Below are 14,984 nucleotides of genomic sequence, written 5' to 3' on the forward strand. Positions count from 1 at the left end.
GATAGTTTACCCAGGCAGCAAAAGATCAGCTACACTGGGAAGATGTAGCACCGAAGATATGATTAATAACCTTTTAAATCTGAAGGGATATCTAAAGGGATCCCCCCCCACGCACACACACGATAGAAGCAGGAAGCAGAAGCAGGAACCGTTGTCAGGAGGAAAGAAGGTGACTATTCATTGTCATTAAAAATGACTTAAATTTGAACATGTTGTGATATTTAGAAATATAAAAAGTAAATTAATTGTCCATTATATTGCTATTTTATTTTTTTAAAGAAATGTTTGTTAAAAGAAAAGTCACGGCACTGGCTGGATTTGAACACCCAACCTGTGGTTCAAAAGTCAGGCACCTAGACCACAGAACCACCCACAAGGTCACACAAGGAGTGGTGAAACAGCCCTACACAAACAGTATCAACAGACATTGTACAGTGTGTACTATTGTGTTGTAGTACATGAATATAATTATATCGTTATTAATTTCTTTAGATACGCGATTCCATATTATATTTGCAGAAAAGCTTAAAACTACCACTTTTTATACACATTATTTCACATGTTAGTTAAAGACTTCGATGCTTAAAATGTTTTAAGAGACATTGAATACTGGTGTGTATTTTTTCTTTAAAGTAGTGAGACCAGCCATATACTGTAATACTGTATGTTTATGTTCCAAAATTAATATTGTTTATGGCCTTCACAAGTGTTATGCTCCTATTCTTTTTATGTTCAGCTACTAAGATTTCCCTTCAGTGGTAAAATTCCATATAAATGTTCAATACTAAAACGGGCACAGTCAAGACATTTAAATCTTTCTACGACCGACCAACTCACTACGAGTGCCCCTGTCGGTCAACCAATCACATACCGCAGTATGACGCACAATGACGCGCGATGATGTAGCCAATTACCCGCGTGTCTGTACGTGTCTGTGCCGCACACTTTGAATGGCTGCATCTGTAAGTCTGCAAGGGCTTAGCGTGAAGGGCCCCCAGTCCGCATCGGAGAGGACTTTACTGAAGGGAATTACCTGCAATTCTTTGTGGAATGGTGACATTTCAAATTCTAGACTTTGCTTTGCATTCAAAGCAAAGAATGCGATAGAGATGTATTGAAGGTACGAAGTTTTTATATAAAGTTTTTATTTCATTTCCCCATTTTGACTGATGAATATTCATTTACCTGGGGTGTGTTTTGAACATGGAATATTTAATAGTACAAAGCTTTGAGGTATTGCCAAGTTTACCTTATTTAGTTAACATTGAATGAATGTGACTGAACCCGTTATGTACACCATGGGACGTTACCATTCCACAATTGGGGGTGATTCCCTTCAGCGGAATTTGTTCCAATGTGCACTTCAGAGAAGGGCACATTAAGGGCGCATTGGGGGCATTTCACCCTTGTGAAACACAAATCTAGAACAGGGACACCCTTAACTCTTACAGACTTAAGCGGGAATGCGCATATGAGGAGCACAAATTCCCAAGTGTGGCTATTAAGAGGACCCTTAGAGGAGCATACAGCTCCACTTCACATCCGAATTTTGGGAAGTATGATCACGCCTCCATGCTCCTACTTTCTGTTTACAATCAGAAGCTGAAGATCGCGCCACCTGCAGTGAAGATCATGCAGCACTCTTAAGATGCTGCCAAGAATAAAGATTCTTCTATTGATTTAAACAAGTATACAGAGGTGGTTACATCCTACATCAATAACTGTGTGGACAGAGGTTTTCCTACCAGGAAGATCTGGATATACCCCAATCAGAAACTGTGGATGAAAAAAGATATCTGCAGTAAACTTAAAATGTCTGCTGCCTTTCAAATCATAAGACAGAGAACTTACAGAAAATCAAAGTATGACCTGGTGAAAGCCATCAAACTAGATAAATAGAAATACAAGGACAAAATAAAAAAACAGGTTGAGGATACTGACTCAAGGCACATGTGGCAAGGGCTGCAGGCTATCATAAGCTATAAAGGCAACACCAGCAGTATTTCCTCCTCTGATGCATCTCTGCCAAAAGAGCTGAACACCATCTACTCCTGCTTTTAGGCCCAAACATCAAACCCACCATCAGGGCTCCCAGCGAACCAGGGGACTTTTTGTCACAGATCTTTAAGAGAGCGAAAACCTGCAAAGCAGCCAGCTCAGATGGCATTTCCCCTTGAAAACCTGTGCAGATGAGTTATCTCCTGTATATACAGACATTTATAACCTTTCTCTGACTCTGTCAGTCATACCAGAGTGCTTCAATAAAACCACAATTGTGGACCTCCCCAAGTAGACTAAGGGATCATGTTTGAATGATTACCACCCAATGGTGCTAACTTCTGTGGTTATGAAGTGCCTGGAAAGTCCTGTAATATTCAGTATACGGCACAATCCCATACTCTCTCGATCCTTTTCAGTCTGCTTACTGCTCAAATTGGTCTGTTGATGATGCAATATGTTTATCACTAAATATAGCCATTGAATATTTAAACAGGTAGGGCACCTATGCTAGGATGCTATTTATAGACTACAACTTGCACTCTGGAATCTGGGCTTATATGACTCCATCTTCAACTGGATACTGGATTTTCCGATGGTCTCTGGTGGTGAAAATTGGCAACAATATCTCCTCTACAGTAATCCTAAATGCTCCCTAATAGTTCCCTAAGTCTGATGTTTCTGCCCAAAACTGTTCTCTATTCCTTGTTTACCTATAACTGTACAGCCATTTACAGCAGCAACCACATTATTAAGTTTGCTGATAACACCACAGTTATTGGGCTGAACAGTAACAATGATGAGTCTGCATACAGGAGCATGGTGGAGCATTTGACAAGGTGGTGCCATGACAACAACCTGGCCCTGAATGTCAACAAGACTTAAGAACTCATTGTGGACTTCAGGAGACGCAGAGGAAGTCATGCCACAATCAGTATTAAAGGCACAACAGTGTAAATTGTCAACTGCTTTAGATTCCTCTGACTGCAGATGTCAGTTGACTTGGATTGGTCTCACAACACTGAAGCCAGTTAGAAAATTGCACAACATTGCCTCCACTTTCTGTGGTGCCTAAATAAATGTGACATGGGGAAGCAGCTACTTATGATCTTTTACCACAGCATCATAGAAAATGTCCTATCTAGTGGTATCACTTTATGATATGGAAATACTACCAACAAATGTGCCCTAGACAGGGTTGTGGCAATGACACAGACAATTCTAAGATCTGACTTACCATTAATTGATAAGATCCACACCATCCACTATCACTGTAAAGCCCAATCCATTATTCAAAAACCCTAACATCTCAGCCACAAACTGTTCTGCCCCCATGCTCTGGAAAGCAGCTATGGACAGCAGATTCATTCTTATTAAATTTACTAGGGCACATCAGCAGGAATTCAAAGATTAATCATTGAAAAATTTAACTGGAAGTACTTCTATATGGGTTTGTGTCCATGATTTGTGAAATGGCACAGAGTAATTCATATTCATTAATTATGGTATACTAAGTAAAATTGTCAAATTCTCAGATGATACAAAAATAGGTGGAGCTGCAAAAAGTGTAATGAAAGAGATTATTTGATAAATTTATATTATCGCAACAAAGTAGTAATTATCACAACAAACACAGCAGTCTATAAAGTCGATATGAAATGTTTTGTTGATAAAGTCATTTTGCATCCTGACATTGGCACATGTTAGATACTAAACACAGCGGGTCAATTGCAAAGAACTGAAAGTAGCGTACTAACAGGAGTACAACTCATGCTTACATGCAGCTGCGGTTTAAACTTGTGCTCCGCCTTAAAACCAATTGCAACAAACTTTGCCGCTGTGCTTATTCTGCAGCACCGTACTAAACCTGTTTTCAATTGCAACGAACACAAAGTAACAGCTTCTGCCCTCTAGAGGTGATTAAAGTAGCGAACTAACTTAAACCACCTCTTCATATGGTTTAAGCAACTTAGTACCATACTTGGCGTAACGCTAGATCACATTAGAAGGCTCCCGAATGGAAATAATATCGTCACCACGTACTGAATTTATACATCCGTCACTTGGAAATTTATTGCAATATTTAACTCAAAATTGCTTAACTATCATACCACATTTATTAATAATGAAGTTCATTAATACAGGTATGTGTGTATTAACAAACGTGTCATTTACTAATTATTACATTTAATGTCAATCGTTATTACTAGCTGTGAATTTTAAGATATCCTAGGTAGTGAAGAGAACAGAACGTAAGCAAATAGTTATATAAATGGAACGTGAGCTTTAATGTGTTTTTTAAAATCTGGAAGTAAACTGAATAGATTTGTTAAATATTTTATTGTAATGGGTCTCCATATTTCTGGTTATCAGAGGAAAGCAAGGATAACGAGTAAATGGGTGGTACCCAAGCATACATTAAAGAAACAAAACTCGGCATCTTAAGTGATTATTTATGATAGTTCTTCGGAACACTGTCCCTTCTCTGTCCTGTGGTTGTGGTCCAGTAATGACTGTGTTGAAACAGCCAAAGTGTGCTGAATGCCTTGGAGACGGAAGAGGTGGCTCATCCCAGTCAATCACAAGGCTGTGTAGGACTGCAAATGCCATGATGATGATGCTGGCTCTTGATGGACTGGTATGCAAACCAAATAACAGACAAGCAAAGCGTTGTTTTACAATCCAAAAAGTTCGTTCAATGTGGCTTCTTGCGTTTTTATGACTCCTGTTATAGCGCAGCTCTTGTAATGTTGTAGGATTGTGCACAGGTGTCAGAAGATACCGTCGTAAAGGATAACCACGACTTAGCAGAACAACACGCCAGCGAGCTCTTCCCCACTTTGAAAGGAAGATGTTGGATCCAACTAAAAATAACTTGATTTGAAATCTAAGCTCCTACTGACACAGGAGGAGAGAGAGAAAAGTTTATTTCAAGAGAAAATGAAAGTTCTGAAATGTAAGGAAAAGGCACACCATGCTAAAGAAATGTATTATAAAAAAATAGAAATGCTTAGAAGGTCAGAGGAACAATAAATGTCTTCTTTTTCTCAAGTAATTTTATAAGTTTAATTTACATTTCTGTTAAAAATATAACTTAACTTTACTGGTTATTAGTGTCTTTTGTAACAATTTAGCAATAACGATGTGCCCGCTTGTTCGTCTTGAGAGTCTCGCTAAACGAAATTAAAACCACAATAATACGTTAGCGTTCTGTTTCAAATGCGCAGCTGCGGTTCTCATTTGTTTCGTGACTAATTGCAATTGAGTATCTTATTAATAACTACGTACCCTCATCCGGTGAACTGTAGCCTAAATGCAATTCTTAACTTAAAAACTAACATTTGTCAGCAAATTTAGTTTAAATATAAACAAGAAACAGACAAAGTAATAATTGTATATTAACGTGGCCTACGTATTAACCTACTAATCAGATGAATTGAAATGTTCTGATGCAGTCCCCTGCAGTTCAGGCTAATTAGTACAACAACAACTCCGAGCCCTGGGAACCAGATTAAGCACAAGTTCATCTGAACTCCAATTTTGTTCCGCACGTTTTTTTGCTGCAATTGAACTCAGAGCTAGAGATGATTTCCAGAAAGTACCGTACTAACTAAACCTCAACTTAGTACGCAGCTGCGTACTCCATATTGGCCAAGAAATACCTCTCCATACCTGCCAGAAGTGCCGAAAGCCCTCTCAGAAGGTGCACTGGTGCCAGGTATGCAGAGGTATTTCTTGGCCAACACTGTAACCTGTCGCAGATCTGTACTCAAGCCAGAGACTGTTGACAATCTTGTCTTTCTGGCATGTAATCTGTAACCTGAAGCACAATTTAGTATGTGCAGTGCAAATTTTTACACTAAGCTGCTGTTGGAATACTCGAGGAGTTATTACTTTAATGCTTGAATATTTTTAAAATTTATTTTTGTAATTTAATTTTGTTTTAAGGAGTTTTACATATTTAAGTTTATAAGAGAACAGAATGGAATCCAGGATACAACTTTTTGAAACTCTATTAACAAATAGGAACTTGTGAATCAAATCTTGATGCAAGCACTCCATTCATTTCAGCTACTATAATCAGCTGGTCATATCATTTAAACCAACATGAGCCTAGGCCAATAATTTAATGAGTTATATTTAATATATGTGCTGATTGCTAGTTTTGTTACTGTTTAGAATTTTTGTGCTAACACTTTATGTTTGGCACATTCATGATGATGCTTTATGTAACTATTTGTGAACTGGTCTTGAGTTAGACACACATTTATTTAGGTCTTGGTCTTTTCTTAGATTCACCCCCGCTAACCTTTTCCCAGACTTGGTCTTGTCTCGGACCCGGCCCTTTCTGGTCTCAATCTTGTCTCGGACTTGACCCCCTGTGGTCTCGGGCTGGACTTGGAATCAGACTAGGTGGTCTTGACTACAACACTACTGAGAGAACAGCATGTTTATGAATCCCAATGCACATGCACATAGGCAAATAAACTCCTCTCTATTTTTTGCAAGATGTTTGCATAACAAATAAAGTGTTACTTTTCAAAAGTACCTACATAGTGTGATAAATTATAAATAACAGTGACTACTACAATGAGCTATAGAATTACAATATATTAAAAGAGTAAGTAATAGGTTTATTCCATGCTGAAAAGAGAAGAAAGAAAACACAACGTTTCGGCCGTGGAGCCTTCTTCAGGTGGAGCCTTCTCCATGGCCGAAACTTCATGTTTTCTTTGTTCTCTTTTCAGCATGGAATAAACCTATTACTTGTTCCTTTGCAGCCTATGCATGCCTACCCACCTGAACTATTAAAAGAGTAGTTTAACTTAATACACAAATATCTATGGAGCTGCTTTCCTGTGAATATACAATTATTACATAAATCATTTAAATAAACTATTTAGCCAAATGCATTAGGAAAAAACTGAAATATTTGTCTGAAGATATAAATCTAGACATGAATATTTTGATCATAGGTGTACTGTATTTAATAAATAGAGTTTGGTAACGCTTTATAATATCTTTCACTAATAAGTCATTAACAAACATTATATAATGCTTAACAGATCATTAGTTCATGTACATTCACATAGTTATAAATGTCATTAAATGATAATTCATATTTCAGGTCATGTGTTTTTAAATATTTACAAATAATTTAACAAATGGATAATATTTTTTACCATTCAGTAACCCATTATTCATGTTGACAAATCATTCATTAATGTCTAGCTGATTAGTAATAAATGTCTTTAAAGACCAAATTACACCTGTTTTATTTATCATACACAAGTTTGTTGTTCATGATTTGTACAGTCTGTAAAACTGTCTATTTAATGTTTCTGCCTGCTTTGTAACATTGAAAGAATGTACTGTATGTAGGCTTTTATACTTTACATCTTTACATATAATTTATTAATGAGTTGTATATCTTTTTGCAGTACCTAATCTAAAGTTGAAACTATTCATCCATTGTAAAGGTTTATAATAATAATAATAATAATAATTGCTTACACTTATAAATACACCATTTGAATAATCTCATAATTAAATCTTTGTCCACATTATGTAATTATGACCTTTAAGACAAGGTTTCAATAAACATGCCACTGTCATTTAGAAATAATAGGAAATTCAAAACTAGACATTTTCACTTAACCTTCTTATGAGTCCAGGATTTCAATATAATTCACTTTTAATCGATAGGACAAAATCAGTTAACCGTTGAAAAAAACTTATCTGCTGTACAGACATCTACAAAGCAAATCTAAATGTTGATATGTAAACCAAAATGATATCAGGGTACTTTGTGAGAAGGAATATGTAACATCACTAGGAACAAGTAATAGGTTTATTCCATGCTGAAAAAAAGAAGAAAGAAAACACAATGTTTTGGCCGTGGAGCCTTCTTCAGGTGTCAATTCAGGTGTCAGATGTCAATCGAATTGAATTGAATTTAATTGAAGACTCCACGGCTGAAACATTGTGTTTTCTTTCTTCTTTTTTTCAGCATGGAATAAACCTAATACTTGTTCCTTTGCAGCCTACGCATGCTGACGCAGCTACCCACCTGTAACATCACTAGTTTCTATAACATACTACAGCCTAAATAATTATATCTAGCGTGTTCTTAACAATTCTTTCCCCAATATATTAGCCATTAAAATAGCTGGATTGTATATTATAAAGTGGCAATTTACGTATATCAACAAGGGGTGAGTTTCCAGAAAGCATCATAGCCTTAAGATCATCTTAACTGTTAGAAAGAGCATTCAAAGTAATACCCTCTCTACCATCTTACGATGATCTTAGCACTACAATGCTTTCAGAAAACCAGGCCAAAAATTAATTGAATTAAAGTTACTGCTGCCTGAGGTTTACTTACCCAATGACAACTTTTGAAGTAATTCAGCCCTTTCTCTAGTTATCTCTGCAATTCTTAAATCTGCTTTTTTCCTCTCTCTGTCTATAACTTCCTGAATTTATCTTGACGATAGTGTGGCTGTAGGTGATGCATTTGAGAAGCCTGTAAACATGCAATTGAAGACATTTTAGCTAATTTAGTTGCGTTAGGGCTGAGAACTAATTTTAATGTGTATATATAAGACAAAACTACGGCAAATACACAAATAAGTATAGCTGTATTGGTAGAACGTATGCTAAGAAGCTCGATTCATATGTATGTTACTTACATGTGCTTGAGCTAGCCTCCTCATCTAAGTATTTAGATGCCTGTTTTGCCTGTTTTGCCTGTTTTGGCTCCGGATTGTTCGATCTTGCTTGTCCAGAACAAGTGAAATGCTGGACTTCCATGGTGATGCAATGTTCAGTTGGTTCTAAATGTCTAGAGACTAGTTTGTTAATTCTTAAACATATACACACACACGTTTACTAGTTTCACCAAAATAATATTGTTGCATACACTAGAAAAGTTTGATTAGGTTCACTACATCTAACATCAGCTGATAATGACTGTTCATTATTAAATCATTATAATTATTTTCTGTTTTGTATATGTGTGTGTCAGCATCTATTTTGTTAAATATTTTTAGAAAAAAAGAAATTTGAAAGATATTTATTTTGGTGTTCCTTGCAGTAATGTTATGTTGATTAAATAATTTAAGATTGAGGAAAAGATGTAAAATATTTTTGCTTAAACTATTCTTTGTTGATAACAGACAGTAGGGTCATGTTTTATCATAAATGTGTTATTGAGGCAATAAACCTGATGTTTTGGTTTAAATTGGGTTGTTGTCATTAATGTCTGTTGCAAACATGTAACTAATCTTTTAAACCAACCACTCCCTAGGACACACTGCTCTCTTCACCAGGGCACAAACTCATGAATAAATGTAAAGTATATGTAAAGTATGAAAGCCTGCATACATTCTTTCAATGTTACAAAGCAGGCAGAAACATGAAATAGACAGTTTTACTGACTGTACAAATCATGAACAAGGAACTTGTATATGATAAATAAAACAGGTGTAATTTGGTCTTTAAAGACATTTGTTACTAATCAGCTAGACATTAATGAATGATTTGTCAACATGAATAATGTTACTGAATGGTAAAAAAATACTTTTTATTATCCATTTGTTAAACCATGATTTGATTTAATGATCTGTTAAGCATTATATGATGTTTGTTAATGACTTTTTAATGAAAGTTAATATAAAGTGTTACCTAGAGTTTTTTTTTTCCATTAGATGGTGCTGTGTACTACATAATGCTGAACTGACACTTGGGAAAATTAAAAAAAAATGGTTCACTTTAAAGCATTAGTTTTCTTTTTTTTTCAGTTTTTTTTCTCCATGTCATTGAAGTCAGAATACTAATGTAGTTATTACATGGATAAAATTAGCCAGAAAACCTTAGAAAAGGTTTTTCTACAATGAAAAATATTTCTGCTAAAAAAACTGTGGTAAAAACAAATCACAATTTCTTGTTGATATGTTAAATGCATGTCAGATCTTTAACTTTTTACCCAGATCTTTTAATAGAATGTGTACAGGACTAATTCAATTGAATTCAAAATCATTAAGAAGACAGACACTTTTACAATTGGATGCACTTTAAATATACAATCCTATTGCAGTAGAAGTTGAATTAGAGTTATTTTTTAGTTGTTACATTTATCTGGCAAGAGTAAAGTGCTTTTGTCTTAAAGCACTGTAAATATATGACAATTCATACTATGAAATAATAAGATACCTTCCTCAATGTAAAAAACTAAATATTTATAGGTTACACAAAACAGGATCAACCAATCAATTAATAGAAATATTCTTAGTCTAATGATAATGGATGTCAGAAAAGTAGAAAAAGGAATATTACAAGAAATTCCTGAAGGTAAATGTATCTTTAAGTTAAAAACTGTAAGTTTTCTCTACCGTTCACACATTAATTTTATTTTTCACTTGAGCATAAACACTTGCATATGATATTTATAGTCTTCATAATAGTAATTTAATATCCTTTTTACACTAACTGCAACCAGACTGTTAATGCTTAGTACTATCCCTAAAGAAAGATTATACTATCCCTTTAAAAACCTTACATGAAATATTTCAAAACAGCATCCCCAGCAGTCACTTCATGACGTCACCATGGCTTCCCCAGACCCTAATCTAATAATGCTGGGAGTTGCTCAGCAGTGTTTGTATTTCACTCTCTGCTCCTGCTCTCACTACCAGTCTGTGCACAGTCTTGGGAACCTAATACTCCTTTTTTTCCCTGAAACAGAGATGTAGACTATCAGAACAGAAACTTCAGATCTTCAGAACAGACACTCTTGTCCTTACAGCACTCCCAAAAGATTTTCTATTTTTTCCTCTTTGTTTTATCCAGTGCTTCCTTGTGAAATGGCACTAAAGGAAAACATCCTACCGATTAGTGAGATGTCGAGTCCTTTCCCAGCGGTGGTGGAGCTAAACGTGGGAGGACAGGTGTATGTAACGAAACATTCGACTCTTGTCAGCATTCCTGATACAATTCTGCACAGCATGTTCACCAAAAAACAAGTAAAAGACTTACCCCGGGACAACAGGGGCCGTTTCTTCATAGACCGTGATGGTTTCCTCTTCAGATATGTTTTGGATTTTCTCAGGGACAAACAGCTTGTGTTGCCTGATCACTTCCCTGAAAAGGAAAGGTTGCTACGAGAGGCAGAGCATTTCCAGCTAAATGATCTGTTGAAGCTGCTGACACCCAAGGTTACCAAACAGAGTTCGATGAATGATGAGGGATGCCAGAGTGACATTGAAGAAAACTCCCAAAGCAGTGACCTGGCCAGGACTATGGCATTAGATAAGAAGTCAGGATTTATTACTATAGGTTACAGGGGCTCTTATACCATGATTAGAGACAACCAGGCAGATGCCAAATTCCGCAGGGTGGCCAGAATCATGGTGTGTGGCCGAATAGCCCTGGCTAAAGAAGTCTTTGGAGAAACTTTGAATGAAAGCAGAGACCCTGATCGACCACCTGAGAAGTATACATCCCGGTTTTATTTGAAATTTACCTACCTTGAGCAGGCTTTTGACAGGCTGTCTGAAGCTGGATTTCACATGGTTGCTTGTAATTCCACAGGAACTGCTGCCTTCATCAACCAGTATAGGGATGATAAAATCTGGAGCAGTTATACGGAATACATCTTTTTCAGTAAGTTAAAAAAGTTAGTCTTTTTCATTGCATTGTAATTTAAAGTAAATATGCTCTATGGTCCTATCCAAAGGAGAATGATAATATTGAAGGTATTATATTGAATAAATAGCAATAAATATAGAAATATTCTATAGATGCTATATTACTTTTGCTATATAGAGTAGTTATACATGAGTGCTGTAGTAAGGAAAAATGTTGCACAAGTAATCTGTTAGGGGCATTCAAGTACTTTGGCTTAATCATGTTTTTAATTTTGATATGTTTGATATGTTTGTTCCTTCATGTGTAATTTAATTGTAGTCTTGCATAGACCTAAAGTTTACAAAATCAGTTTACAACTTTGTATAAAAATGCTGCAGTACTAAACATGAAAGATCTTGGAAAAAATATATAAATATATACAAAATAAAAAATATATAAAAAGTTATAAGATGTCATACAGACTGTACTGTATCAGTCAAGGATGACAAAATATTTTTCAGGCTTAGAAACATTGTTGTTCTCCTTTCCAAGTCTTTATAATTGATTTTGAAGAAGCATTTAGTAAAATATTATCATTCAAAGACATTCAAGTCAAAATCCTTAATTGATTTAAAATGAAAATAACCCAGTGTGTTCAAAAATACCATTCAATAAATTCATCTCATATGATCATTTCATTATTTTTCATTAGCATCAATTTATTTACAATTGCAGTAAACCCGCCAGCAAAAAATTAAATGAATCACACATTTCACTTCAATAATGCTTTAATGCAAATATTCTCAGTATAACCTGTTCAACACGGGCACACAAAGGCAGACTTTCAAAATTAATTTGCTACACAGCTCACAACAATTCCCATGAATGTTAAAATTGCCAACTGTTTATGAAAACACATTTTATTAGTGTATAAAACATGTGTGTTTTCATGGGTTAATGGATGTCTGCAAGTGTGCTTTGTCAAAGATGATGTTATGTTTATCAGATTCCTTTAAACTTTATGTCAGAAATTTTTGAATTACTTAACGAGTGAATGGGAAACCTGCAAGGCCCCTCACTTCAAATAAATATTTCAATGCATTTTGAACTTGCAGGCTCTCTCTTGGAACTACTGTTGTATCCATTAATTTCTAGTGAATTAATACTGTAGTAATGCTGAGCTGTTGAATTATTGAATTATTGCCTATTGCCCACATACACCAGCCAGTATTGCTTCAGCAAGTATGATATTGCACTACTGTGGTTTAATTAAGGAAAGTCAATCTTACCTTTGCCTATAGTGTTTTTTTTTAATTATCAACAACTGCAGGCTCAGTGAAAAGTGTAATCGAAGTCAGTGTACTAAACCCATTGTTATATTAAAATCCTTTCATCTGAAATTGGTGTTTTAAGCAACTTAAGTAAAAAGTTGTAAAATTTGTATTTTCTTTGCATTGTACAAAGCGATAAGAAATGAACAATAATAAAAACAAAATCACGTTATACTGTATGTTACTATATATTTCCTGAATGGTAACTGAATACACTGCATCATACAGATCCAGCCATTCAAAATGTGTGGAGTATGCTGCGTTAAAACGAGGTAGGCGTGGCGCATCACAACGCGTCATAACGCATCATAACACATGTTATGATAATAGTATCCAGAATCACCTTGTAAAACCGCCAGGTGGAGCTAATAAAGCTTAACATCTCACGTACAGCATTTGAGCTGTTGCCAGAAAACGCCCGGTTTCGAATCCCAGTCACTGCTGAGGGACAATCTTTTTCCAATTAAAATTTAAGTTGTATACTCTTTAGACTTTTAATAATTTTAAACAGTGTATTACAACATGTTAATTATTAAACATTAAAAAATCGGTATATATTAAATAGAAGCAAGAATGCTCAGTTGGACAAAAGTACACAACCTTCCACCTTTATCATAAATATTTTAATTATGCGTAAATATTTTATGCATCAAAGTCTTTATGGAAGATATTACTAATAGTATTAATAATGAATGACCTTGGACAGGCTGTAAGCTTAAAGTATTACTGCAGTCTACTTTCTTTGTAACCGTCTGCATCAGTTTAACTGTTGTGACACGAAAATACTTTATTTTTTCATTGACAAAAAGTAACACCACACTCTCTTGTTTAAACGGATTGTTTTGTTGCTGCACAGACTGTTAAACCAGAGGAAAAGAGCGCCGAATGACAGACTTTGATGCTTAAAATGTTTAGGAACAGAGTGGAATACTGTTGTGTAGTATTTTTAAACTACTAAAATTTATGTTCCTAAATTAATATTGTCTATGACCTTCAGACACGTTATGCTCCTCTTCTTTTTATGCTAAGCTACTAAAATTTCCCTTTTAGTTGTAAAATTCCATATGAATTTTCAATACTAAGCAGTTTAAAACATTCACAGTAAAGAGATTAAATAATTAAACCATTTCACTAACAACAAATGCACCACAAGTGTCCCTGTCTGTCATTTTGGCCAGCCAAATCATGTACTGTGGTACAACGCAGTGAACTGTGGGTAATTTTGCATGATATGGGGTTGTACCGTGCATTTTGAATGGCTACATCTGTATATCAGATACAGAACATACTTTGGAGTAAGTCAAATAAATTCTAACAGGAACAAGTAATAGGTTTATTCCATGCTGAAAAAAAAAGAAGAAAGAAAACACAACGTTTCGGCCGTGGATCCTTCTTCAGGTGTGAGCATGCTGACGCAGCTACCCACCTAAATTATAACAGTACAATGCATTGTACAGCACTTTTCAATGACAAGGATCCCAAACTACTTTACATATGGAAAGCACCCACCTGTTTAGAAGTGTTACATTTTAGTTCCAAGAACTAGCTGTGTTTAGTTTCTAACATGTGACAGGATGCAAAATGACTTTATCAACAAAACATTTCATATCGACTTTATAGACTGCAGGGTTTGTTGTGATAATTACCACTTTGTTGTGATAATATGAATTTATAAAACAATCTCTTCCATTACACTTTTTTCAGCTCCACCTACTTTTGTATCATCTGAGAATTTGACAATTTTATTTAGTATAAAATAATTAATTAATATGAATTACTCTGTGCCATTTCACAAAGCTGGGAGCCAAAACCATATAGAAGTACAGTACTTCCAATTCAATTTTTCATTGATTAATCTTTGAATTCTTGCCGATGTGCCCTAATAAATGTAATAAAGGATGAATATGCTGTCCATAGCTGCTAAGCTGCTAATTGTGATAAAAAAGAGAAATTAAAATTAGAAATCTGTTCAAATTGTTCTGAATTCTAGGATTTTTAAAGAGCAAAAACTAATTAATATTCATTCAT

At 35.1% G+C, this 14,984-nt stretch overlaps 1 protein-coding gene across 3 annotated transcripts in view; it reads left to right on the plus strand.

Annotated features, from left to right (window-relative positions):
- Positions 1–10,862: 10,862 nt before the first annotated feature.
- kctd8 (potassium channel tetramerization domain containing 8) overlaps positions 10,863–14,984 on the plus strand; it is a 145,122-nt gene continuing 141,000 nt past the window's right edge. For all 3 annotated transcript variants that reach the window (XM_088911408.1, XM_088911418.1, XM_088911400.1), the window contains exon 1: positions 10,863–11,661. In XM_088911408.1, coding sequence (XP_088767534.1) covers positions 10,863–11,661 — 799 coding nt within the window. The remainder of the gene's footprint in view (positions 11,662–14,984) is intronic.

Source organism: Atractosteus spatula, chromosome 1, assembly GCF_055471065.1.
Source record: "Atractosteus spatula isolate fAtrSpa1 chromosome 1, fAtrSpa1.hap1, whole genome shotgun sequence".
NCBI classification, from domain to species: domain Eukaryota; kingdom Metazoa; phylum Chordata; class Actinopteri; order Semionotiformes; family Lepisosteidae; genus Atractosteus; species Atractosteus spatula.